Raw genomic sequence first — 24,284 nt, forward strand, 5'->3', positions numbered from 1 at the left:
TCTAGCAAGCAAATACTGCCTAATCTGGAAAAAGTCTGTCCTTTGGATTAAAAGGGAAAGATTGGAGTGTGTATTCGCCCCCCCCCCCCCCCCCCTTTTTTTAATAGGTCTTGGACTTTAGAATCTGTTACTCTTCCACGGAAGTGAAATTCCTGATGTGTGGATCAGTTTTTCCAGCTGTAGAAAGAAGAGGATTAGGATGAGCTAAAACTGATGGTTTTACTAGAAAACTAAGACTTGGAATAAACTTGCTACCCACCTTTTCTTGTGCGCGTGTACATGTGTAACATGGGTTCTCCAAACGCTTTGCCATGTGTGCCTGAAACCTGGGAAACATTGACTTGGGCAGGATGCTCCAGAATAATAAATGCTGTAGTGCATTTTCTGCATGTTCTCATTCTCCTCCATGGAATAGATTCTCCAGCTGTTTTCCATGGTGGGTAATGGTGAAGGCCTCCTCTGGTGCTTTGTTTGCTGTACATCCAATTAAAAGAGGGTTTGATGTAGGACACTGTTCCGCCACAGTTCCCAAAAAGCACAGTGGGGTTTGGTATATGCTGCCTTCTGCAAGCCTTAATTAATTTTTGATGGATGGTGTAGATAGGATTTTCCATTTTTGTAAGGACTTTACTTTGGGGAGGATTTTGGAGAACTTCCTGTGGCTTGCCTGTGATTTCGATTGGAAGTATTTGGTGGCTGGGGACTTACCAGCACGTGCGTGGTGTTTGGTGCAGGGGGATACCTTGTCTCACTGAGGGCCTCTAGGCATTGTAAAAATGCTGACAAAAACACGTGAAATCAAGGAGGCTTTCTAGTATGCTTTGATTTCACACTCTGCAAATACTATGGTTTTGGCTGTTTCTGGATGTGGATGGCAGTCAGAAGAGTTTCTGTTTTATCTCTGCTCCATGTTCAGCTGCAGATCACTGTGTAGCTGTTGTGCCAGTGCAGGCAGCGGAAAGATAACTCCCGAATGTCCAAGACAATATCTTCTGTGATGCTTTGTATTATCAGTGAAGCAAGCAGAAGGTAAGGAGAACATCATGCTTAGTGAGAGACAATTCTTCCCTTTCCTCCTCTAATATTTTAACCAATTAGTAGGTAGCGTGGGGTTCCTATGACTGATTAAGAGTGATGTAGCGCTTACTCTTGCTTTGCCTGAAATGGGAGATGCCGATCCTGGTTCTTGTGGAGCATCGCTACCAGAGCCCACCTAAGCACGATTATGTCTGAATAACCAGCAGGATCTGCTCAGGGCTTCCTGGCAGTCTGACTGTGAGTTTGCAGCAAGAGCTCAGCATGGCTTTTGGGAGACATCTACACCCATTTTGTATCTCACAGCAGCTAACAGATGTGATCTTTCTTCTTGCAACCCCAAGAGCTCTACCAGCAGAAGCAGCAGCAGCAAACTACCGGGGAGAGGGAGCAAGGCCACTGCGTTGGGTAGTAGCACGCTGTTAAATTGACCATTTCTCACAACAAAAACGTTGCGTTTCCAGCTTGCCTAGAGGTTAACCATACAGCAGTCATCAACACTTTCTGAAGTAAGAATTCCTCTGTCTCCTTTATCCCCTAATTCCTCACCCGGGGTTCACAGACATTACTGGTAGGGACTGTTCGCAGAAGATGTAGTTGGTAGAGTGAATATTTCTAATTTTATCAGTGTCTAGGAATGAATGTGTTATGACGCATCAAGCTGCAACTCTAGGGTTAAATGTGTCCTTGACATGCATATTTAAAAATAGAAAACCTTCAGCTCTGAACAAGGTAGAGTTACTGCTCATCTTGAGGCCTTTTTTCATACCCTTTACATATGGCATCTTGTAAGTGGGTATTATGTTCTGCCTATTTCCCTTTTTTCTCTAATGTCTGTAAGTGCATCCATCAACTACTGATGACTTTGTTGACCTAGACACCCTCGACTTTTTTTCCTTTTTTTCCTTGCTTTAAACAAAAGCATGATAATAGAGTCTGTATCTAATGGTTTTGGAATCACTATTAATTCATCTTTCATTCAAGGCTGATTGCTTTCAATCTTAGCAGTACACTTCAGATTGCCAAGGATTTTGTGAATGTTTTCATTATGGAAAAGTAGATGTGACTGAACTTCAGCATACCTTTGCTGATACACCATCCTTTCTGTAAATACAGCTTGTGTCTAAGTTTGAAGATTTTTTTAACTAATTGCTGTCCTTGCTGATTAAGTAGAAAAACATTTTCTGGTACAATTTCTATCACAATTACATCTTCTCCTTCAGACGTGACTGTCTCAAACATTTCTCTTCTGGTGACTCAGACATTTTGCTCTTCTTTTGGTTTGTGCTAAAGGAAAAAATAATTTTATTGTCAATATTTCATCTTTAAATGTCATTGGTGATATTCATAGACCCAATGAGGAAAACTGAGACTGTTATTCCATGTAGTAAGGTTTCCCAAAACTTTTACTGCTGATTGTAGAAGAAGATTCTGAAAATTAAGTGCTTGTTAAGGTTCATGCTTACTCAACTGTCACTGCTGTTTTCTTTTTCTGTAGGGAAGGCTACTTTATGACTTGCAAACTGTAGCTAGTTGTTCGTAGTAACTAGTAGCTGAATGATTATTTGGAAAAAGGGGTTTTGGCCTAATAATTATCAGTGTTTTCCTTAGCTGTTATTTAAGTTTCCCTTAATATCTGGTGAAATAACTTTGGTATTTGAAGCGTTTCATTTTTAAACAGTATTTCTGAAGAACAGTGCCAAATGAGGTGCTCAGATCAGTGTTCAGCATGGTGATAAAATCTCAAATTCAGATGAAATTCAGTTACTCGTGTGTGTCCATTAGAATGTGTTGCCTGTTTTGCTGGAAGGGAGACAGTAAAAGACATTAACTTTTTTTTTCCTGATAACTTTTTCTCCCCACGCTGGTTTCCAGGTTGCAAAGGACACAAAAATGCTGATAAAATCCAGAAAGAATAATAACAGAGAAGGCAGTTGCATTAACTTTTGATTCCACAAAGAACACTGTAGAATGCAGTCAAGTTAAATGGATAGGACTGACACTTGGTGGGGTAAAAAAAAACACAAAAGACAATACAGAGTGCATCTTATTGTGCTATAAAATAGTTCACACAAACTGCAAGTGATGCTATAAACTGAAAATAAAATGAGAGGATGGAACTGGACTTGAAAATAAGATCAGCACTTCTATACATGGCATGATGATGGCAAATAAGGCGAGGTCATTGTTGATGAGATTTTTATTCAGCTCTCTTTTCCGCATGATCATCTTCATCTTCCTCCCTAACCTGCTCTCCCATGGTTAGACTTTTGTTTTGGGTTTGGGTTTGTAGGTTTTGTTTTTGTTTTTGTTTGTTTGTGTTGTTGGTTTTTTTTTTCCATTGACAAACGTGGTGCACTTCAGGATCATACAGAGCTTTGTACCAGGGCATCTCTGAGGGACAGAGGGCAAAATGGAGTTGAAATGCAAGTATGGCCCAGCCGATGTGAGCTGATGATGGAGCACCTAATTTAGTGGTGTGCTTCGTGCAGCACATTTCAGCACCCAGCCCTTACTTTCTCTCATTTTATTGAGTTGACTGCTCAGTTCTTTGACTTCAGTGAATTGATGATCAATTTATCATCCACCTGAATTGTCTCATTTTGGCTTTTGTTATAGACTACTCTATACTAGATGGTCAAAAATAACCAGTGAGAACTGTCCCCTTTGGCAGCACTCCCTTGTTAATTTGGCTTATTTTAATCACCTGGCCATAGTGGCAGCAGGTAGGGAGAGTATTGCTGTGCTGCTTTTGCTGCTGAGAGAAGTGTCCATTGAACTGCAGCCTAAATAGGGTTGGAGGGGAGACCGAGAAGAGGATGAGGTACAACCTAAAGGAGTAGTAACCTTATTAACCAAATGAGTTTTGATTTTTATATCACCTCACCAGCTTTACCAAATTCTTTAGTTTGTCCTGGTGAATGAGAGATGAGAATTGGATGTTCTTTCAGTGAAACAGGTGCAAATTTTTCTGTTCAGAGAAGTGTAGCTGCTGTCTGTCTCCAGAGCTATAATTATATGAGAAGTAGAGTGGGGAGCAGTGAAATTACCCATCTCATCACCTGGGACATCTCAAAGGGTCAAAATAAAAAGCTGAGGAAGGCACAGGTTAGAGGGATAGTAGGTAGACGAAGGAGATCAGGTAAAGAACATAGGCAGCAAAAGGGAATTGGACTGCAAAGGATGAAATAAAGTGTAATGGAAGAAAAATTTCTAGAGCAGAGAAAGGCTAAAAGAAAAAAAAAAAAAAGGAAAATTGTTGCTTCTGCATGCAAATAGTCTAGAAAAATAAAGCTTCTGTGCTGACCCCAGCAAGCGGAACTATAAATCATGGTGGAATTTGGTATTTCCCTACCTATTAGAAAATTACTCTCATAATGTTATTAATGGGTATTAATTTGCTACATACATGAGCAGATTGACTATAACGTCTCTGCTAGCAAAATGTATCAGGTGTTTCTTTTTCAATCCTGTCCTAAACAGATTGACAAGGTTTATTGTATAAAAACAGTAAATTGAATGTCTTGCAGTGGTTCTTCAGCAATAATAAATTTTAATCATTATGGAAATTAAATAATCTCAGTATGGCAGGCTGGAGAAATGAGCTGACAGGAACATCGTGCAGTTCACCAAAAGCAAATGCTGAGACCTGTACCTGGAGAGGAGAAATCTCATGTACTAGTAGATGCTGGAAGCCAGATGGCTGGAAGCGATGTTTGCAGAAAAGGTATTGGGGATCATGGTAGACACCGTCCCTGGGGTTGTTCAAGGAAAGGTTGGACGTGGTGCTTGGGGACATGGTTTAGTGGGTGACATTGGCGGTAGGGGGATGGTTGGAGCAGATGATCTTGGAGGTCTTTTCCAACCTGAATGTTTCTATGATTCTATGTTACGCTGATGAGAGGCTAAAGCCTGAGCTGGAAAACGTCATGTGGAACACGTGGAACAAGGTAGATAAGGCTGCAGTTTGCAAGGTTCTGCAGTTTTGCCACCTAACCCAACCCATAAAAGTGGCCTAAAAGAAAGCTGGAGAGGGACTCTATCAGGGAGTGTAGCGATGGAAAAAGGAATAATAGTTTTGAACAAATGGAGCGGAGATTTAGATTAGATGTGATGTGAAGAAGAAATTCTTCACTCACAGCACAAAGCGCACATGGGTATTAGGGCTGAAGATACACCTTGCTTTTGTTCTTTTCCGTAAACTAATTTTAATTGCTTAAAAACCAGTGTTAAAAATAAACTCGGGGCACAGGATGGGAGGTGGAGGGCAGTCCCTGTGGCCGAGGGGCAGTCTTTCCCTCTGGCAAGCCAAATGGCCCGGGGGATCCAGCCCCAGAAAAGGGGCCCTCAGCCCCCCCAACCCTCCTCCTTGTCCACGTGAGGGCATCTTCCAGGCCGCTCCCAACACAGCCGCCTTTGGCCGAGTGTGGGCCACTCCATCACAGAGGCTTGCTGAGGTCACAGTGGCCACCGCTGTCCCGCCTTTGCTGCGGGCCCTATAAAACAGGACCCATGCAGCTGGCCCGCCATTCGCTGAGCTTCTAGGCACTCTGACGGCCACCTCGTGTGGCGGGAAGACGACTAGAAACAGCAAGGCGAGCGGCAGGCCTCCTCGGTGTGAGGACAGCAATGCGGCCTGAGGAAGCACCAAGAAGGAATGCACCTAAGGAGAAGAAGTGTCGTGGGCAGGGGGATAGCGCCCGCAGCACAACTGACACCAGTGCTCGAGGGACCTCTGGCGCCCAGCCCACAGACACTTACAGGCGGTACCATTGGCACCGCAGCGACGCAGGGAACAGGCCGGCCCCTCAGCCATACAGCGACAGGGGGCATGGACCTTCCCATTGGCGCACTGGTGGTGTGGAGCGAAGGCAGGAGCGCCAGGCAGACAGCCACGTGGAGCAGAGGCGTGCCAGTCGTCCGGAACGGAGCATGGGACCAAGCCAGGGCCGTAAACCAGATGGCAGCATTGAACCCGTGCAGGGAAATCAGCCGGACGGTGGCGTGGGACCTAGAGTTGGAACTGGGCGACCTCCTGGTTCAGCACCTTGGCCTGAAAACATTCCAGACGGAAGGCATCCCGTTTGGGCAGTCCCGGGCAAGGACTGGCTTGTCCTTCTGCCAAACACCGTGGAGCCCATGGAGCTGGATCCACAAGATGTGGAGGAGCCGATGGAAGTGGATCCACCTCAGCCAGAGCAGACCTGGGACTATCCTGGCATGTCTTTGCTCTCAGCCATCCGAGCACACAAACAGCGTCGCAGCAGTGCCCGGCGAGCTCCCTACTCGTCGCGCAGGCTCCATCCCAAGCATTAGCTTGGAGCCACCGAACACCATGGACATCCCACAGGCTCACCTGCAAGATGTCCCGGCAATAAAGAACTGTGTTGCCGATTCTCAGGGGTTGTGTGAGTGCTTCTTTCCCATCCCCCAGCCCTTGTGTGAGAGGTGGCAGCCCTTCTGCACAAAGCCTCGAGGAAGAGCACAAGAGAGGACCCAGCTCCCTTTGGGCTGCTGTGCTGGGGTGACAGGAGTCGTCCCTGCAGGCCACCATGCGCCTTTAACATTTGTGAAAATAGACTGAGGGGTGAAAATAGTGTGTAAGCAATCATAGGGGGCTAATTTCTTGTATTAGGAGTGAGTTTCTGTATCTGAGTAATTGGTAATGACAGACATGGAGAAAGCTGAGGTACTCAGCAACTGCTTTGCCTCCGTCTGCACTGGTAGACGGGCTTCCCAAGTTTTTAACTTCCCTGAACCCATAGATGGAGGTTGGGGGATCAAAGTCCCACCCACTGTAAGTGAAGAGCAGGTTCGAGACCACCTGATGAATCCAAACAGGTACAAGTCTATGGGACCTGATGACATAAATCCCAGGGTCCTGAGGGAACTGGCTGATGGAGTTGCCAAGCCTTTCTCCATCATAGTTGAAAAGTCCTGGCATTTGGGCGATGTCCCTGGTGAGTGGAAAAATGGAAACGTCATGCCCCTACTCTTCAACAATTAAAGAATTGAACAAAGAGCACTACAACAAATAAAACAATTAGGAGGCATTTATTCTCAGAAAGAGTGGTCAGGCATTGAAGCGGGTTGCCCAGGGAACTGGTAGAGTCATCGTCCCTGGGGGTGTTCAAGGAAAGGTTGGACGTGGTGCTTAGGGACAGGGTTTAGTGGGTGACATTGGTGGTAGGGGGATGGTTGGACCAGGTGATCTTGGAGGGCTTTTCCAACCTTAATTATTCTATGATTCTATGACTCGTGGAATCTGGATGAAATATAAAAATGGAACTGAGCTTTAAATGCATTATTGATGTTTTAATCAGTAAAGCAGCGCAATCTGTATTTGAATATTTCTTTTCTACTTTCACTTTCAAGTTTAATTATCAGAAGTGATTCTTATGTTTACTAGTGAAGGCCTGTACAACTAGGGTATTTTGACCATTTTGTTAGAAAATTTATTATCATTTCCTTTTTTAAAATCCTTTTCCATATATAAATATATGTAAATAAATTTAGCTCCTACTATGCTGCAACACAAATCATGCACAGTAACTGCAATAGTGCTAGCAAGTATTTAAAGCAATGTGCCATAATAGCTCCTTGCATTTCTACTGTGTATTATGCCTGAGGTATGAAGCGATCAAGATGTTAAATAGCATTCCTAAAGGTTATTTCTGATTATACGAACCGAGAGTTGCATCAGAACCATTTGTGGATATCGATAATACTTTCCTGTCTTCTCTCGTAAAATAATAAAAAAGTTGTAATACTTCGTTCAAAGAAATAGAGGAGAAATAGGTTAAGTGTGGAAGAAACCTTCACCTCCATATAATCTCCTCTGTAAGAATATGGAAACATATTTCATCTCATCAAGGAAACCTTGAAGCTTCCAGTAATCTTGAGGCTAGATGCCTCTCATCTAGGGACAGTCTGAAGGTAGTTGGCTTCAATGGGAAATTGCTGTTGACTCAGGAGGTTTTGGAAACATGTCCTCATAAGCAACTGGTAATAAAATGTTAATTTATAATTGTAAAATGGTAGTATAGCAGGTAGGTACTAGGGGAGAGTAGTTCAAAGTGGGAAACTTCAATGAGAAAGTGAAATGAGAGAAATGGAAAGAGAAGGGGGGGACTGACTGTTAAAAGCTGCTGCAGCTGCTCCTTGGAGCGTGTGGGCTGTCTCGTGAGAGGTGAGCAGGAGAAGAGGTTAAACAGCACGGAAGAGACAAGGCAAGCGAGAGAGAAAATGTGAAAAGTACCGTACATTGCTAGGAGAAAGCTGAATTCTGTAAAAGTTGCATTATCTGGAAGCCACACACAGTGCCTTGCAAATCTGGGTCTGTCAAAATGCTGCCTGTCAGTAGATGGTGCTCTTTATATCAGCTATTTACTCATGCTCCTTATGCTTGGCTGTGTTTTCATGTAAAAGGTCTGGTGACATTCCTTAACAGTTCATTTCTCTGAATTCTGATGTCTAGGAGATTAGAAAACTTGGAGGCTTTGGCAGGACTGCCAAAAAAAAAAAAAAAGTGTTGACTAGATTCCTTTGAAACATCTTCCATCCTTGAATTTTTTTCAACTTCTTTTGCTTGAGAGCATGCATTGTTTTGAACTTCAACGAACTCAGAAGCTTTCAGCGTGAAAACCTTGAACAAACATTGTGGATTGGAGGGTGTTTAAGAGTAGAATTTGGTTATGCATCTGACCTGAGAGACGCTGCGACAACGTGATCTAGAATAAAGCTGCAGAGCAGATTTGGCAAGTCAGCTGCAGATCTAAAGTTCTCCTTTGCATACCAACTTTGCAGTTTTACCTGCTGTTTCTGGATAGATAGCAACTAGCATATTTTTATATCTAATGCTTCTTAGAAATGACTTAAATGAATCAATGCAATTGTGAGTTTTACCTCGAGTCATTTATTCATCTGTAGTTGGACTGATATAAAAAGCTGCATAAAAATGAAGATTTCCTTATTAGTGTGATTGAAGTATTATTGGAACTGCCTGCGTTTTTCATTATTCAGAAAATATGCCAGCTCTTGAGTATTAATTGTGTAAAAATATCGCTTGCTGAAGGCTGCTGTTGAGACGAAAGCCCTGATCAAAACAGCAGAACAGCATGGCAGACCTGATGTGGGATTTGGGATGCTTAAAGTTACTTGACTCTTTATGCAGTCATCTGCATATAGAACATCAGCTACTTAACCAAGGGGTAAGTTTTGACTTGTGAGCTGAATTTGCCCCTAGAGTGGATCTTGAGTTGTCTGCTGTTCGCTGCCTGACAGTATTGTTCTTCCTGCTCACAGAAAGTGAATGATTAGCGTGAATTATTTGTGTAATCTTAAACTGCAAGCAATGACCCAAGAACGAGAAGTTGACTGAGTTCCTTTCACAAATGTAATTAAAATATTTTCAGTTCTTATTCAGGGCCAGTTTGTTTTTCCAGCACACTGGTTTAGATGGCCCTTCACAGCTCTCTCTCCAGGAAGGATATATATTGTGTGCGCTCAGCACATCATAGCAGATAAATATTGTTCCTCTCAGTGCTGAATTTACCTTCTCTGAGCCCTTCCACAACATTCATCTCCTTAAGACCTAAATTCCTTACTTTGAGGTCAGGTGGACATAACATTTGCAGCAGGTCTTTTTTTGTTGCTGTTGACAATAACAACTCCATGTTTCTAGGGACATCTTTTAGCTGCCTTCCTTGGGAAAGGTGTTGCTGGCACATTTGAGGCTAGATTTTCAAAGGTTACGTGGAGCCCAAGGCAAAATCTTCATGTAAGTGGCATTCTTCTGCTAAACCTTCCTGTGGAGCCAGGATGCTCCTGGAAAAGTCCTATTTTCCCATGAATGGCTCGATCTAGGAAATGGGTTTGGAGTATGGCAGTAATATTACCCTCCACCTTTTTTTTTTTTTTTCCCCTCTTGTCTCTGAATCTGATTTGCCAAATTCCACGTATGCGGGCTTTATAGCTCCAAATATTTAGGCTCATGAGCGGAGACAGTGATGCTGGCACATGCCTCTTTCCTTTTAAAATAAGGACAAGCTCCTGACCTTTCTTTTGCGGCTGAGTTCATTTGCCTCGCTGCAGGGAGTGCTTCCTGTGAGTAAGAGGGGATGTCTCCCCTCGGCCTGGGTTGGCCTTTATGTGAGCGTGGGCCTTGTGCTCTGTGGCTTTCTCTGTGTTTTCTTGTTGGCTAGCTTGGGCAGCTTCCTAGCCAGAGGGGCTGGCCTTCATGAATCTCAGTTTTGATGCTATATGCTTTCTCTAATAAAGGGGATAAAAGGGCATTGTAAAGCTTAAGGTCTTTTTGTGAATATAGGACTTCATAGGGAAGATAAGAGAATATAAGCATTTGCCTCATTAGGGAGACAACGCTAGTTTTTCAAAAGTAATTAGCAGGAAATTAAATTGACGTCAGAAGTGCCCTGCATGTTTGGAAAAATAGGTAGTGTATCTGCCTTCTAGATATTTATTTAAGTAGAGAAAGCCATTGCAACCTTCTACACAGACATTGCGGCACTATCACATGAATCAGACGGCTGGGCTGATCTGCTTCTTCTATCAACATTTACCTTTCCTTCTCTTTCCTTTGCTGCAGTTGCAACATCGCTGGGAAAAAAGAGGTTGACCTGTCAGCCGGGGCTTGGGGACTTTTTCTTATTAATACTCATATACATGTCTGGCCTATAAAGTTGTTCTGCTCAAAATGTGTTTGGCTCAAGACAATGTAGTTAAGAGTCAACTGGCAAAGATATCCAGAAAACTTTGATTGCTGTTGGGCTATAAAATGCCTTGGCTGCTGCACTTGTCTTCTGCATATGAATGAGCCTACCCATAAAGACTGAAAGTTGGCATGGAAAGGTTATGCTGCTTCATACGGTACAATCCTCTTAATTGGCACATCTGCTGGAAACAAAGGTGCCAAAAATGTGATTCACTCAGAAGGAGTAAACCTCGTAAGAAAGCAACCTGTCATTATTTAATAGGGATTAAGATCTTCTCAGGATGTTAAATGTTCTCCTCGTACAAGTGTACTGTTGTTGAGCTAATGACAGAACTAGCCTCACTACCTGCTAACGTTGAGGTAACAATTTGGTTTATAGCTCTTCTCATCCAGAAATCCTGCTCTGTAACTTCAGAATGAAAAAAGGAGTGTCATATTCACCTCTGACATAAGGCAGCTATTAGAAAACTTACACAGCTACTTCTCAAACCCTAGGTTATGACATGTCAAGCATCTTCTCTGAAAACACTATAATTAGAAGGATGTAGGTGGTCTGTGCTGCCCAGATTTGCTGTCAGATTAACAGCAAATCCCAAGAATAAAAAAAAAAATCTTCCAATATCATTGATGAAAACACTCCCAGAGAAAGGTACACTGCACTGGCAAAAGTAATATTATGCCATAGGTGTGTTTTTTTAAATAGGTCACCAAAAAGCACAAATTTCTGACCCTATTAGGTGACTGTTTCTGAGATTACACTTAGCCTGCATTTGAACAACTTTTTGTAAGAATATCCTGAATATTTTGAAGCATAAGGACTTTTTTTTTAATTATTTTTACAAATGAAAGGCATTGGGACTTCAGATACATTATGTTTTGTTACTAGAGTTACATGAAATCTCTGGAAATACAGAGTGCTGCTCTGTACAACCTCCTTTTTCATGAAATAAAGACCTATTTGTATTCAAGTAGTATTTTTAGTAAAGGCATTAATTTTATAAGCCTTAGAAAATTCTCCCATTAAGCTACACTTCATAATTTTGAATTGTCACATTTCAGTTCATATCCGTGTTACTATGGATAATGTGAATATGAAACAGGTACATTTAAAAGTCATAGCTCTGTCTAGCTCTTTTCGTTTCGGAGCAGCCTGTTTTGTAATTCCCCTTGCTAACTATTGGTAATTCAGCTATTTTTTGAAAGAGTCCAATTAAGTGACTGAAGAATTGCAGATAAGGCACCGCCAGACATACGTGCTTCTGACAGAAGCATTTTTGTGATCTACAAAACAAATGCAAACTGACCAACCTCCTTTAATTCTTATTATGGAATTGACAGGTGTGAAGTCAAAATTTTGTGCTGTCTTTCAGATCTTTACATGTTTAGCTCTCCTCTTGTACTGTTTATTGTTCTGTAATTAAAGAGCAACAAGATTTCAGTACATTATTGACAGTTTTGCGCAAATTAAACATTTCTGCAGTGTTTTGGCTGATGGATTTCGTTGCAGCTCCAGGCTGTATTTTTGCTAAATTCTTTTACGTCACTATCTTTAAATCTGTGAGAAATTCCAAGAAAATCAGTGGACCTACTTATATGCCTTGTCAGCAGTTCCATTAAAATAAATACAAGGAGTCTCAGTTTAGTTTGATCTTAAATTGTCTAGAATGTAACTTGCTGAGGTGCCAGGACTGATTTAAAAAAAAAAAAAAAGTGGGAATGGAGACTCCTTTGTAATTGTCACTTTTGTAATATAGGTAGCTTTGTGGTGGTGTTATTTTTTATTTTAATGTAGACCTGGAGAAAGTATTTTTGACAAATAGTAAATTTCCCCAGAAGTGGAATTGCAGTTTGCCTGGCAGTACTTCTGAGTTCAGGACAAACTATTGGAAAAGGGAGGGGGACTACATTTCATCGCTGTCTTCAGTTATTAGGTAACTCCTGCTCACTTTCGTGCTTTTGCCTGAATGGGTTTGAACTCAGTGCTTTCACCAAGATGGGGTACTTTTCTGTGCCTCCTGCCAGTCTGAGCGGAGGAGTATTCTGTGATGAAGACTCATGCCATGAATCTCCTTCGCGGTGGGTGTAGCATTTAGTTCTTAAGACACGATAAAAGATGAGCCAGCCTGCAAGTTATGTGTGCCATGTCAAGGGTGAGCGTCTCGAATTTCTATTCTCGCTGTAGCGGATGGCTAAGTGCAATAACAAACATGTGCTTGTAATAAACCTTAGTTAATTACTTGATATTGTTGTTAATACTGGGCTGTTAACTGAAATTAATTATGTTTCCTCTTTGACTCAAGTAACAGTAGCAAGCGGGCTGCAGAAGTTTGAGGAGGAGCCTTTTATCTTCATAGCTGCCCAAGGCATGCTAGTAGGGCACCTGCTGTGTGAACAGAAATGGTCCACTCTCCAGATCTGTGCAGGATCCAGAATAGGATTCTATGTAGAAAAGCAAAAGGGCTTGTACTTACTTTATGAAGACTGTCATCTGTGTTGCAGGATGCTGATGGTTAGAGCCCCGACTGTGAGCGGGAATATGTGGTTTGAATTGTCTCAGCAGAAGGAGAATCAAATACACATCAGTGAAGAGGTATTGAACAACTGGTGTGTTTTGTGCAGTTAAAATCCCTAACCTGACAGAGCAACTCTCCTTTTCTGATTTTCTCTGCAAATATCCAAAAGCAAGTATGTATTTTTGGACTGAAAGGAATCTTCTCTACTGAGTGAAATTAATCTTTAGTTTGGCGAGATAAAAATGCACAGTGTTTTTAGATGAAGTGAATTTTAAAACATTACACACACACTTAATTTAGATTTAGCTGTCAACCCCCCAAAATTGATTGTCCTCCTGGTCCTGCTGGTGATTTTATTTTAAGCATTTTTGGCCTGTCACGGTAGCAGTTTTCTGGATGTTGATAGCAATCAGAATAGTGTCAGGCAAGTTTCTTGATGACGTTGAAGAGTGCTCTGTCTTCACCTTTCTCATCCTGACACTTGAGTTCTTCAGTCTGTTGATAATGCTACAACAATTTATCTCAACACCAGCATCTGCCAGTCGTGATTCTTGCTTTCAGAGTGCAATATCTCTGCAATGAAAGAGAATGCTCTTACAGAAAATGTATCACCTTATTTATTCTCACTTGTTGTTTCAATACTGTATTTATCCCTATCAGGATAATGCCCAGTGATAGTTTATTTGGCAGCACAGTTCATTCTTTCCTGTTGATAGATATACTTGTGACAGCCTTAAGAGAGAGTTAACTTCCCTCTAACATGTTGTTACTTTCCAGACTGATCTCATTATTTATCATAATTGGTTTCCTTTTTCTGTTGGTAGTGCACTGAACCTTGTGGTGCAGGTACAGAAGGTAATGGATAGGATTGATACAGGTGGTGCTTGAAAGCTGGATAAACGCCTGTCTCATAGTGCGTGCTGAAGTGCTGGTGGTGCACTGATTGGGGACGCTAGGGGAGCAGTTTCCCCTTGTGCAGAGCTGGCTTTAAGCACCGCTGGAGCAATCCCTGGTTAGGGGCAGCAACCCCCAGCAGTCTGCTGGAGGCAACAAAAAGAAGCCAGTGGTTGACTTTGCCCTTGGGACTGTGGAAAGGCAAAGTAACTAAGTATGGGGAGGCACCACTGGTAGCATAGGAGGGAGGCCCTGACAGAAGTGCATTTGTTCCTACCTCTCCTTTCCTCTTGGAAGCATGAGGGTAGGAGTAGCAAATCAACTTTTCAGGGCCTTATCCACTTCTGCATCTTGGAGGGCTTCCCCACCTATTTTCAGTCTTTTTCCTTGTATTGGGTTTACGTGGCAAGGTTTTGGTAGCGAGGTGCTGCAGGAGTGGCTTCTGTGAGAAGAATCCAGAAGCTGCCCCATGTTAGATAAGGGCCAGTTTCAGCGGTCTCCAAAAGGAACCGGCTGCTGGACAGAGCTGAGCAAATAAGCGATATTCTTTGCTCCTCTGGGAGAGCAGATGTAAGAAAGGGAGGTAAAAAAAACAAACAAAAAAAAACCTTGCTGTGACACAGCATCTGGGAGTGTGAGGAGTGAGAGGCAGCGCTCTTGGCCCCAGCACGCAGCAGCAGTTCCCCTGCGGCCTGTGGAGAGGCCCCTGGTGGAGCAGGCTGTCCCCCTGCAGCCCACGGGTCCCACACGGAGCAGATCTCCACGCTGCAGCCCGTGGAGGAGCCCCCGGTGGAGCAGGTGGATGTGGCCTGGAGGAGGCTGCGGCCCATGGAGAGCCCCCGCAGGAGCAGGCCCCGGGCCGGAGCTGCAGCCCGTGGAGAGGAGCCCACGCAGGAGCAGGGGGGCTGGGGGGAGCTGCCGCCCGTGGGGGACCCGTGCTGGAGCAGTTTGCTCCTGGGGGATGGACCCCGTGGGACGGAGCCGTGTGGGAGCAGTTCTTGAAGAGTACCTGCAGCTGGTGCTGCCCTGGTGTCCTCATCTCCCTCTTTAACTGTGCTCCCTCTCTGCCCCCACAATGGCAGATGACTGTCCCCACCTCTTCAGGGGCAGTAATCTCTCTGCAAGTCCAGTTTGCATCTGTCCATGAACTTCAGGTGTGTTTAACTCAGAGTTGCTGAGGACGTGGTTCTCCTGGGACCTTGGGTACCCTGGCTGGAAGTCATTGTGCTACTGCCAGGCACAGCGAGCTGGCTGTGAAGTTACTTCTGAAAACAAATAAATACGCACACACAAAACAACCCAATGTATTCTGACAGTGTGGATTTAGGGAAATCTGATGGCATTATAGCTTTACTCCGATCTGTCTGCTGACCGGTGGTGGGAAGTAATTCCCTCTTGCATGCACTTGTAACCGGTCTTATCTTTTGTGGGGTCCCAAATGGGGACCCTGATGTCAGGCATGTGGTGCGTCCGGACTGAACCAGGCAAGGAGGGACTGCATGAAGGACAACACGCATGTGAGTGACGGGGGAGCAGCTGGGATGTGGTCTGTGTGCTTCTGCCAGTGGCATGCTTTTGAGCATCAGGCTGCGTTAATAGATGTGAGTTCCCTGGGAACTGCACAGCCTCCAAGTCAAGCTCTTGCCATCGTTATAAGACTGCCTCTGCCGTGCTCTGGTGGTCACAAATTAGGGTAGCCAGTGCCTTGCTGTGTGGAGCGAGCAAGCTTGGAACAGGTCTGCAAATGTGAGAGACCAGCTTGCAGCTAACTCAAAGAATGCATGGTGCTAGCTGACCACATTTTCAGAAGATCTGGGAGACTTCGTAGGTCTGCCGTGTCTCTGTCTCATTCAAAGTGGACGTTGTGTGTTGATCAGTCATAGGTGTATGACTGGAATAATAGCTGCTGTAGTCTGTCTACTTTAATCCTCCTTGGGTGGCGTTTAATTCATGGTTAAAGCAAAAGTTGGTGCAAAGTAGGTCTTTAAAGGGTCCTCTAAACTAAATCGAAATAATTTTAAATATATATATATATTATTTACTATACTGACTTTGATTGCTTTTCTACAGTTACTTAAGAAATTACAATGTAACTCAGAATTTCTGATCCAATTAGTTTTAAACGTTCATTTTTTTATCAGTATAAAAGGGAAGGCATGTTACAGTATTTTCCTTTGTTTCTTTTTAAGTAAAGAAACACATTTCCTTTGGTTTGTTGTTTTCATCTCTTCTTAGTATTAAAATTCTAAATAACAGACAAGAACCTAGCACAATGGGGGTTTCAGTGTTTTATGGATTGTCTGCTTATTACTGTTATTTTCTTTGGTCTTTGCTAGAAAAATCCATATGATTACCTGAGAAGGTATATTTCTAAACTGTTTCCTTCCGACATTCTTCAATATTTTAAGATAACATATAAAAATATATTCATAACCCATGCTCACTTCATCACAGCTTTTGTGTTAGCCATTGGTACTGAATTTTACACGGACAGTTTAAAATTAGAGAAGTAATTTGGAATATATGAAAAAGATTCGTATTTTCTTGGATTTAGAAATACAACCCAAGCATATTAAAAAAAAAACACAATTTTGAACGTCTTCCTGGACATAGCTGCTCCTGCATCTTTGTGTCATAAACTATGAAGATGATACCGTTAGTCTTGCTTCCTCAACAGCCTGACAGATTTGACAGTAACTGAAATAGCAGCTTTTTTAGAGCTGTGAAGTTTAAGTTCACTGCTATATATATATATCAAATACAAATAAAATTTCATTTTTCTGATTTTAAAATATTTCATAGTTTGCTTGCAGAGGGTATTTGTTTTGATTTAACAAATATTTCATTCTCAGCATCCCGCATGACGTGAGCCCTGGTCTTTCCTCCCCTTCTCTCTGATCACAAACACATGAGCTGACTCTGCATTATTCTGGGGGTGACAGCCACCCATCTTGCTCTCTGTCCTTTTTAGATGGCAGTGACCGTGTTCTTTCCTTTGCTCTTCCCATGCCATCCCTCACAGCTAACGGCCTCCTTTTCTTTCGAACTGGGTTAATGAAATGGTTCAACACAGAGCAGTTGTATTTGGTTGAAGATTTCTCCATGCCTGAAGTGCAGCTGGCAGAGCTCAGTGTGCTGCTCTGAGAAGTGATGGTCCTTCTTGCAGCCTTGCCTTGCTTCTGTCCTTTGACCAATGCAGCGCTAACAAGATTGCTGCTGCTTTGACTTTTTTTGGTTAAAATGTAAACTGCAGAGCAGAGAATGAGTCGTGATGTTGGAGCACAATCTGTCTTAGTGCTTTGAGTGGTGCCTCTTTTACCAATCTGTTTTATGCGAGCATTTTTTTAGGCAGAAGTTGTGAGGTCTGACTGTAGATAAATGTGTGCAAATACGCATTGACTTTGCTGATAGGTCAGAATTAGTATGTTGATAAATTGGATGTTGCAAGTGGTATCATGCTGCATTCTTCCAGCAGACCTGCAGGCTTGTTTCAATGAGGACCCTGATCCCAGATTTCCTGGATTTTGTACTGCAAACATACTCATAAATGCCAAACCAAAAATATGTGGTTTTGGGATGTTCTTTGCAATAAATCAGAATATTGGATGTAAAGTGTTTTTAACAATAAGATTGAATCCTCCGTCACTCAAAATTCAAGAGCCTTTCTTTCTGTTCCAGAGTAAAATATGATAGAGACAAAGAAATTCTGGTGAATAAATTGACCTTGGAAACTGGCAGACTTGGTAAACTGCACCTGTAAGAGGGAACATGTATGTCGCTGCTCAGGAAGAACAGGAGTTGGTTGCTAATGCTATTCTGAACACTGAAATACACTCTAATAATGCACTGCGTATAACTTTGATTTATCTGTTTATTCTTAAGTTGTTGATTTTAGGTACTATATTCTCTGTATTGTGGAACAAACAGAGCATAAAATTGCATGTATTAAATATGCTGATTCTTTTTTTTCTCTTGGGACAGCCGTTTTTATAGTTGGAGATACACATAACAAAAACTGTGTTTAGGCAATTTAAAAGAAAGACTTTGACACAAAATCCCAACGAAACAGATTTTCCTTCAAATCTGCAAGACAAGACCTGAATACTGAGAACTTTTGTGCTCATTAGACCTGTATGTGGCCCAAGCCAGACTGGCATAGTGTTCTGCAGGATTAAGACTATTAAAATGTTGCCAGTAAAGGGCAATTTTAGGATAAATTTGTCAGGAAAATGGAAGGCTGGACCAAGGTTTTGTATTTTATCAGTTTGGGCTTATTATTTGACCGAGCTGATAAACAGAAATAAAATAAAACATAATGTGTTTTCCAGCTATCTAGATAGTTTGTATATAGTTAATGGCAGGGGACTCATTTTGTAGCTATGTTTATGGTGAGGGTCATTCTCCTTGGCGTACGGGGAGTTTTTTAGTATAAGATCTAGCTTTAGAACAGGAAAGAAACTAACAAATGAGTTCTGTGGGAGGGAAGTGTATTTTTAATAACCTTACATCTACAGCATCTGGTTGGAAAATGTTTTGGGTATGATGTTCCAAAAATGAAAGTACCTACAATATACTGTTTATAACCATTGCTTTAAAAAACCTACATTCCTCTAACTCAGCAAGTCTGTACAAATTAGAAAATTAACCATAATGCTTGATGGTGCCAATGTAAGAATATCCTCTTAGGGCTGCTTTTAAGTTTAAGTCAGTAGTATTTCAATCATAATTCTGAATGCTGGACAGTAAAGGATTAGCATATGAGTTTAGGCAGTGATCTGTATGTTTCATGGCATAATAGCTACATTTGGAAGCATCTTTCACTTCTACAGGCACAGAAGGAAGTGTCAAATTTGTACCGTAACTGCAGATAACCTTGTTCTTCAGATATTTAACGTAACTGTGTTTAAAGCTCGTAAGAGAAGAATAGCTACTGAACTGAAAACAGCATCCTCTTAGTCAAAACCAACTTTGTCACTGCTCGTGTACTTTCTGCTAGGAATAAATAGCTTTTAAGTCTATAGCCAGCTACTTATATTTGCAAATATTTGTAATTTAAAGATTTTTATGATGTACAAGAAAAACCATTAACAATTTATTTTTCAAGGGCTGACAGATTTTCCTCTCATCTTCAGAAATTCTAATGCTCGAGAAGTATCTTTAAATTTAAGCAGCAGCTTGTATAAAGATACACATGTTAATGTCTAGATCCCGTTGTTGGGGAATTTCTGTGGAATCAGAGAGATTACTCCTATTATATGGCTATTTTTACTTGTATTTTTCTTTGATGTATTTGAGAAGGAAATGCATTGTGTGTGTGTATATATATGTATGTAATAAAAGTCAGCTAACCAATACTGTAATATTGGGCTCTTCATTGAAATTCAGCTTCTTCAGTCTTCCTAGTTGCACCAGGAACAGTTACAGGGCACTTACTCTTTCTACAGAGGCCATCCCTTCTTGAGATGTGTGCAGTGTCCAGAGCATTTTTCTATACGTGTGTGAGACGGACGTGCTTCCCAGAAGGGTTAGTGGTAAAGCAAGCACTGTCCTGGTTATAGTGCATCATAAACAGCTCTGGAATTTTCTTTGTGGATGCAAGTCTGTCAGTCAGGCTTCTACCCGCTGTAGCTTGGTGGGTGACAGCACAAGATGAGAATCGATTATTTGGGGTGGGTTTGCATTAATGGATTACCTCCAAATGCAGGTGATGTATATTCATGTGTTTGAAAGGATTCGTATTTCCAGTGAGTGTATTTTTGTTTAAAACAAAAAAGGCTAAGGTAAGGGACGGGCATTGTATTGTATATTCAACAATATTTTTTCTGCTGCTTATTTAGGCAATGAAAAGAGAGAGGGAAAATTGGACATGAGAAATTCAAGGCGTTTGCCTGTCAGAATTTTAGCTCTGCCATATTCCCTGGACCTTAGTTGGTATCTTTGTGTGATGTCCTTTACGGACTTAATAAGACACGCAAAGCACTAGCTTAAAACTGCTGTTGTCCTTTGGACTTCTGGTAATGAAAAAGTTCAAAGCAACTTTGAAAACGGCTGCCTGACAAAATGTATCTGCCTAAATGCTGGAAGAAAACCAGGCTGGCAACATCGAGAAAATCTACCCTAAGACCTAATGGAGAAGAACGGTTGAGGCGACATTCTCTTTCACCTCAAATTTGTGCAGAAGAACTTCTCTACAACACCCAGGGAGCTGGAGGGATCGGTATTTTGCGTGCACAACAAGGGAACAAAGATACTTTGAAACTCGGCATTTTTGTATGTTTAAAAAAATATATCTGCAAAGGTGAATTGTTTGATTAAATGATATGTGACGTGAAAATGCAATTGACTTAGTTTATACGTAGAACATTCATAAATTGTTACTCTATTTGTCCAGATATCTTTTACAAATTTAGGTCTCACTTGTGAATTTGAAGGCTTCAAAGGCTGCAGCTATTACCGTTTGCGTGCAGTTTCACTCGTACGTTACGACTGGTTCAGGCTACTCTGTGATCTAAATAGCCACAGATTTTAGCTGAGAAGTCTCGTCTACTGGTGATGCTTCTTGGTTGTTGGTGACCTGTGCTGATGTGACTAATTTGTCATGTTTGTGCAGGTGAGAGCTCCGGTTGTCTGGGTCCCTCTTGCTTGAGGAGTGGTGGAGATGGATGAGGAGGAGACTGTCTGTATATATAGCAGTAAGAGAAAACTGAGATTTAGGTTAGGGTGATTGAAAGCTGATAATTGCAAATTGACAGTTGGAAGGGAGAGCAGTTATTCCGTACTGCCTTTTTCTGTCTTGTAATACGGTCTGTAGCCGTGTAGCTCTCTGTAATTTTTCTTCTATATACATTTGATAACTTTCTTCTAGACTAGCCAGCCCCGCGCCTGCTAGTTACCGTGGCTAACCTTGCTGTGTGTGAGAATAGCTGTAGTCTGGGAAAGGTCTGACCGAGGCTCTAACGTGGTTCTGCTGTGAAAAGTGAGAGCCTGAACCTGGCCCCGCATGGGGATCAGTTGTTCAGGAGTGCCGGATTGCACTGGCTTTGAACTTTTCACAGGGCTGCAACCGCTGTCTGTTAAACAGTTAGTAAGGAAGAAATTGTTCCCCAAGCCAGGACCTGAAGTTCAAGCTGGCTTTGTGTTAGGACTTTTTCAGTTCTGTTATCTGTCAGTTGTACATAATCTGGACCTTTTATGACAGTGGAAATCACACAGGTCTGATGAAGAGCAAAAACAGGCTTAATTTTTTTCAGTCTGTTTTTCATCTTGAAACTCACTGTATTAAAAAAAAAAAAAAAAGTCTGGACCCTTCTTACACCAAATGTAGTATTGTTATTTAAAGCAAAATGTCGCTTTGATATGTCTATCCCAGAAGTGTTTGTAGATAACAGATTCTCTACCCCTAATTACACTCAGTAGTTCCAAGCTAACTTCAGATACAAGACCACGACAAAACTTAAGAAAAACTGTACCCTGGTAGGTTGCAGTTGAGATGAAGAGCTAGAGAGAGACAAAAGGAGCTCTCAGTGGAGTTGGAAGAGGACAGTCCTTAAAGTGATTCACAGCAACAATTAAACCTCTGTTTGTGGATATAAGTAATAAGGACAAAAAAATAAAGGATTATTGTAATGAAAATATGTTTACTGTGTTTACCATGTTAATAAACAATAATGGGAATTTTAAGTACTGAAATTAGACCTTTTATCTTTTAAAAGGTAACCTTGACCTGTTAGCCATAAGTGTTGGCTTTCTGGTGATTTTTGCAAAGCATGGGGAAGAATCTGATCCTGTATGATCAAAATCTTTTGAGAAAGAGTTTTAAACTGTTGCTCAAGGAAGACATGGCACAGTACGTTTTTGTGATGCAATGTGTAACACTGTTAAAACACCTTTAATTCTGTGTGATACCTGCTATGATGCATTTGAGTAGTTGGGTCTTGTGTAATGCGCTGGTGACTTGGATATCTGCCAGCAACAGCAGCTCCCGTCTAGCATTTATTATTTTAATACTGTATATGGGATATTAGCGTAAAATTTCTGAAGCTAGTGTATGCACTAAACATCATTCCTCTTTTGCATTCTGCTTTTCTAGTCCGGGACTGTGAAGCTGACCAAGCCTGTGGCATTATGGACCCAGCAGGATGTCTGCAAATGGCTGAAGAAACATTGCCCTAATCAGTATCAAATCTACAGTGAGTCATTCAAACAGCATGACATAACTGGTAAAGTATGCACTATCAGAAATATTTTACTTAGTTAAAATGTCATAAATTGTTTTACGTTGTTGTTAATAGATTGTGACTGTACACTGAGGGCTTTTTGTTGACTGTATGACTCAAGAGCTGCACGATCTAGAGCAGGGGGACTATAACAGTGTCCACTGGCTGTGGTGTATAGCTGATTTTCCCCAGCTTTCTTAAATACAAATTTCAATTATTCAAGGTTAGTATAATAAGAAAAGAAGTCAGTGTGCATGTGGGTAAAGGCCGCACCCTGTTCATTCCAAATCAACCCCCCTAAACATTAAGAAATGCCTTATGAGGAAAAACATAAATGATTTTTTTCATTGAGGTGTACTACCTTAAGGAGTTCATATCTTTTTGGCCTTTTTTTTTTTTTTTTCTTTTAATTACATTTAGATTTGTTAATCTGTAGGCTGGGAAGTGAGCCCAAGTGATCCCCACCCTAGGACTGAATCAGGATCAACACAGAAAGTTTGTTTCTGATGCATTTCTTTAACTTTGTTCTAGAAAATTTGTGATCAGAGGAGACTTTTACATCAATTCCAGAAGTTTGTGGTTACTTAACTTAAAGTTAGTAGTTTTCTAGTATCAATCTGAACTATTATTTGCTGCTAGTGAAGCTGTTTTCTGCCCCAAGTCTGTAGCTGGAGTACACAGTTGTTCTTCTTGTGTTCTTTCCTTTATTGGATAGAGGGCTTCCCACTTTCACATATTTTCTTTAGCCAGTCTAAAAAATTCTTGTTTTGTCGTAGTTTCTCCTCCAAATACCTGCAAGACGTCCAAATGCTCAATACTTGGTGTTTTGTCTGCAAACAATATATTAAAAAGCATCATTGTATTTTTATTTTCCTATTTACTTTAGAAGTTGATATTGATTTTCTCGATCTGCTTGACTTTTTAACTCCTTTTCAGATTCTGGTAGTAGTATTTTACTTGGCCACTTTGAACTGACATCCGTTTAGCTGAGTAACTGGATTAATACAAATACAAATGCAACTGGGGAGTTAAATAACATTTTTGCTTGTTTCCCAGGAAGTAATTAGTCTGTAAAAAGTCTTATGTGGAACACTAATTTGTTCTCTGAAGTGGTAGTATACAAAACTTGGAAATGGCATTCAGCCATTTAATATAAAGCAGCGATTTCAGTTCCACATGCAAACCTCAGTCTAACAATAACGTATTGTTAACTTATACATGTTTTAATCTGTGCCTCTTTGTATATGTGCACTTGTGTTTAATTTTTTCCATTAATTCCCATTTTTATTACTTCCTTTTTGATAATGAATGATTGCAAACATGGCAAACTGAACTACTCATCTTCGATTGTTGTGTAGCCATGAATACACACATGGGTAATATGTGAGAAGTGGTTTGTGTCACCTTGGTAAATGTTGAGATTTAGTACATAATCACTGCCTATTTCCTCTAAGTCATCATCTGATTCTCAGTATCTTAAATGCAGTTCCTAGGAGTGTAATCTATCTCCACCCATGTATACATGGGTGGCTGCTTCCAGAGAGCTACCAGAAAATTTTGAAACGAAGTATTTTTTTCATTTTTTCTACTACTGTTTTACTATTACATTGTCTCTTTTTAGAATTAAGGCACTGTGAGACAAAGTTGAAGAAAAAATTGTTTTCATTTCAATTTAAACGTACATGGAAATCGTGTAGTTTCACTGTAGATGGTTGAAACTTTAAACTTTATAGACCTCTATGAAAAAGGAGAATCAAGATCAATCTTTCTTACTGTACTCAAAAGAGGTATAAGGAAAATATTAGTACAAGTGTTAGAAAGTTGGTGTGCAATAAAGAAAAGAGCTGCATTTGATCGTCATGGGTCCCTTCCAACTCGGGATGTTTGTGATAACAG

The 24,284-nt window shown here is 41.3% G+C and overlaps 1 protein-coding gene across 6 annotated transcripts in view; it reads left to right on the plus strand.

Annotated features, from left to right (window-relative positions):
* Positions 1–24,284, plus strand: part of SAMD12 (sterile alpha motif domain containing 12) — a 175,201-nt gene that overhangs the window by 24,469 nt on the left and 126,448 nt on the right. For all 6 annotated transcript variants that reach the window (XR_014579561.1, XR_014579562.1, XM_083823827.1 and 3 more), the window contains exon 3: positions 22,262–22,391. Coding sequence is in view for 4 of the 6 variants with exons in the window: in XM_083823827.1 (XP_083679953.1) it covers positions 22,262–22,391 (130 nt within the window). In the remaining 2 variants the exon portion in view is untranslated. The remainder of the gene's footprint in view (positions 1–22,261; positions 22,392–24,284) is intronic.

This window comes from Anser anser, assembly GCF_964211835.1.
Source record: "Anser anser genome assembly, chromosome: 2".
NCBI lineage: Eukaryota > Metazoa > Chordata > Aves > Anseriformes > Anatidae > Anser > Anser anser.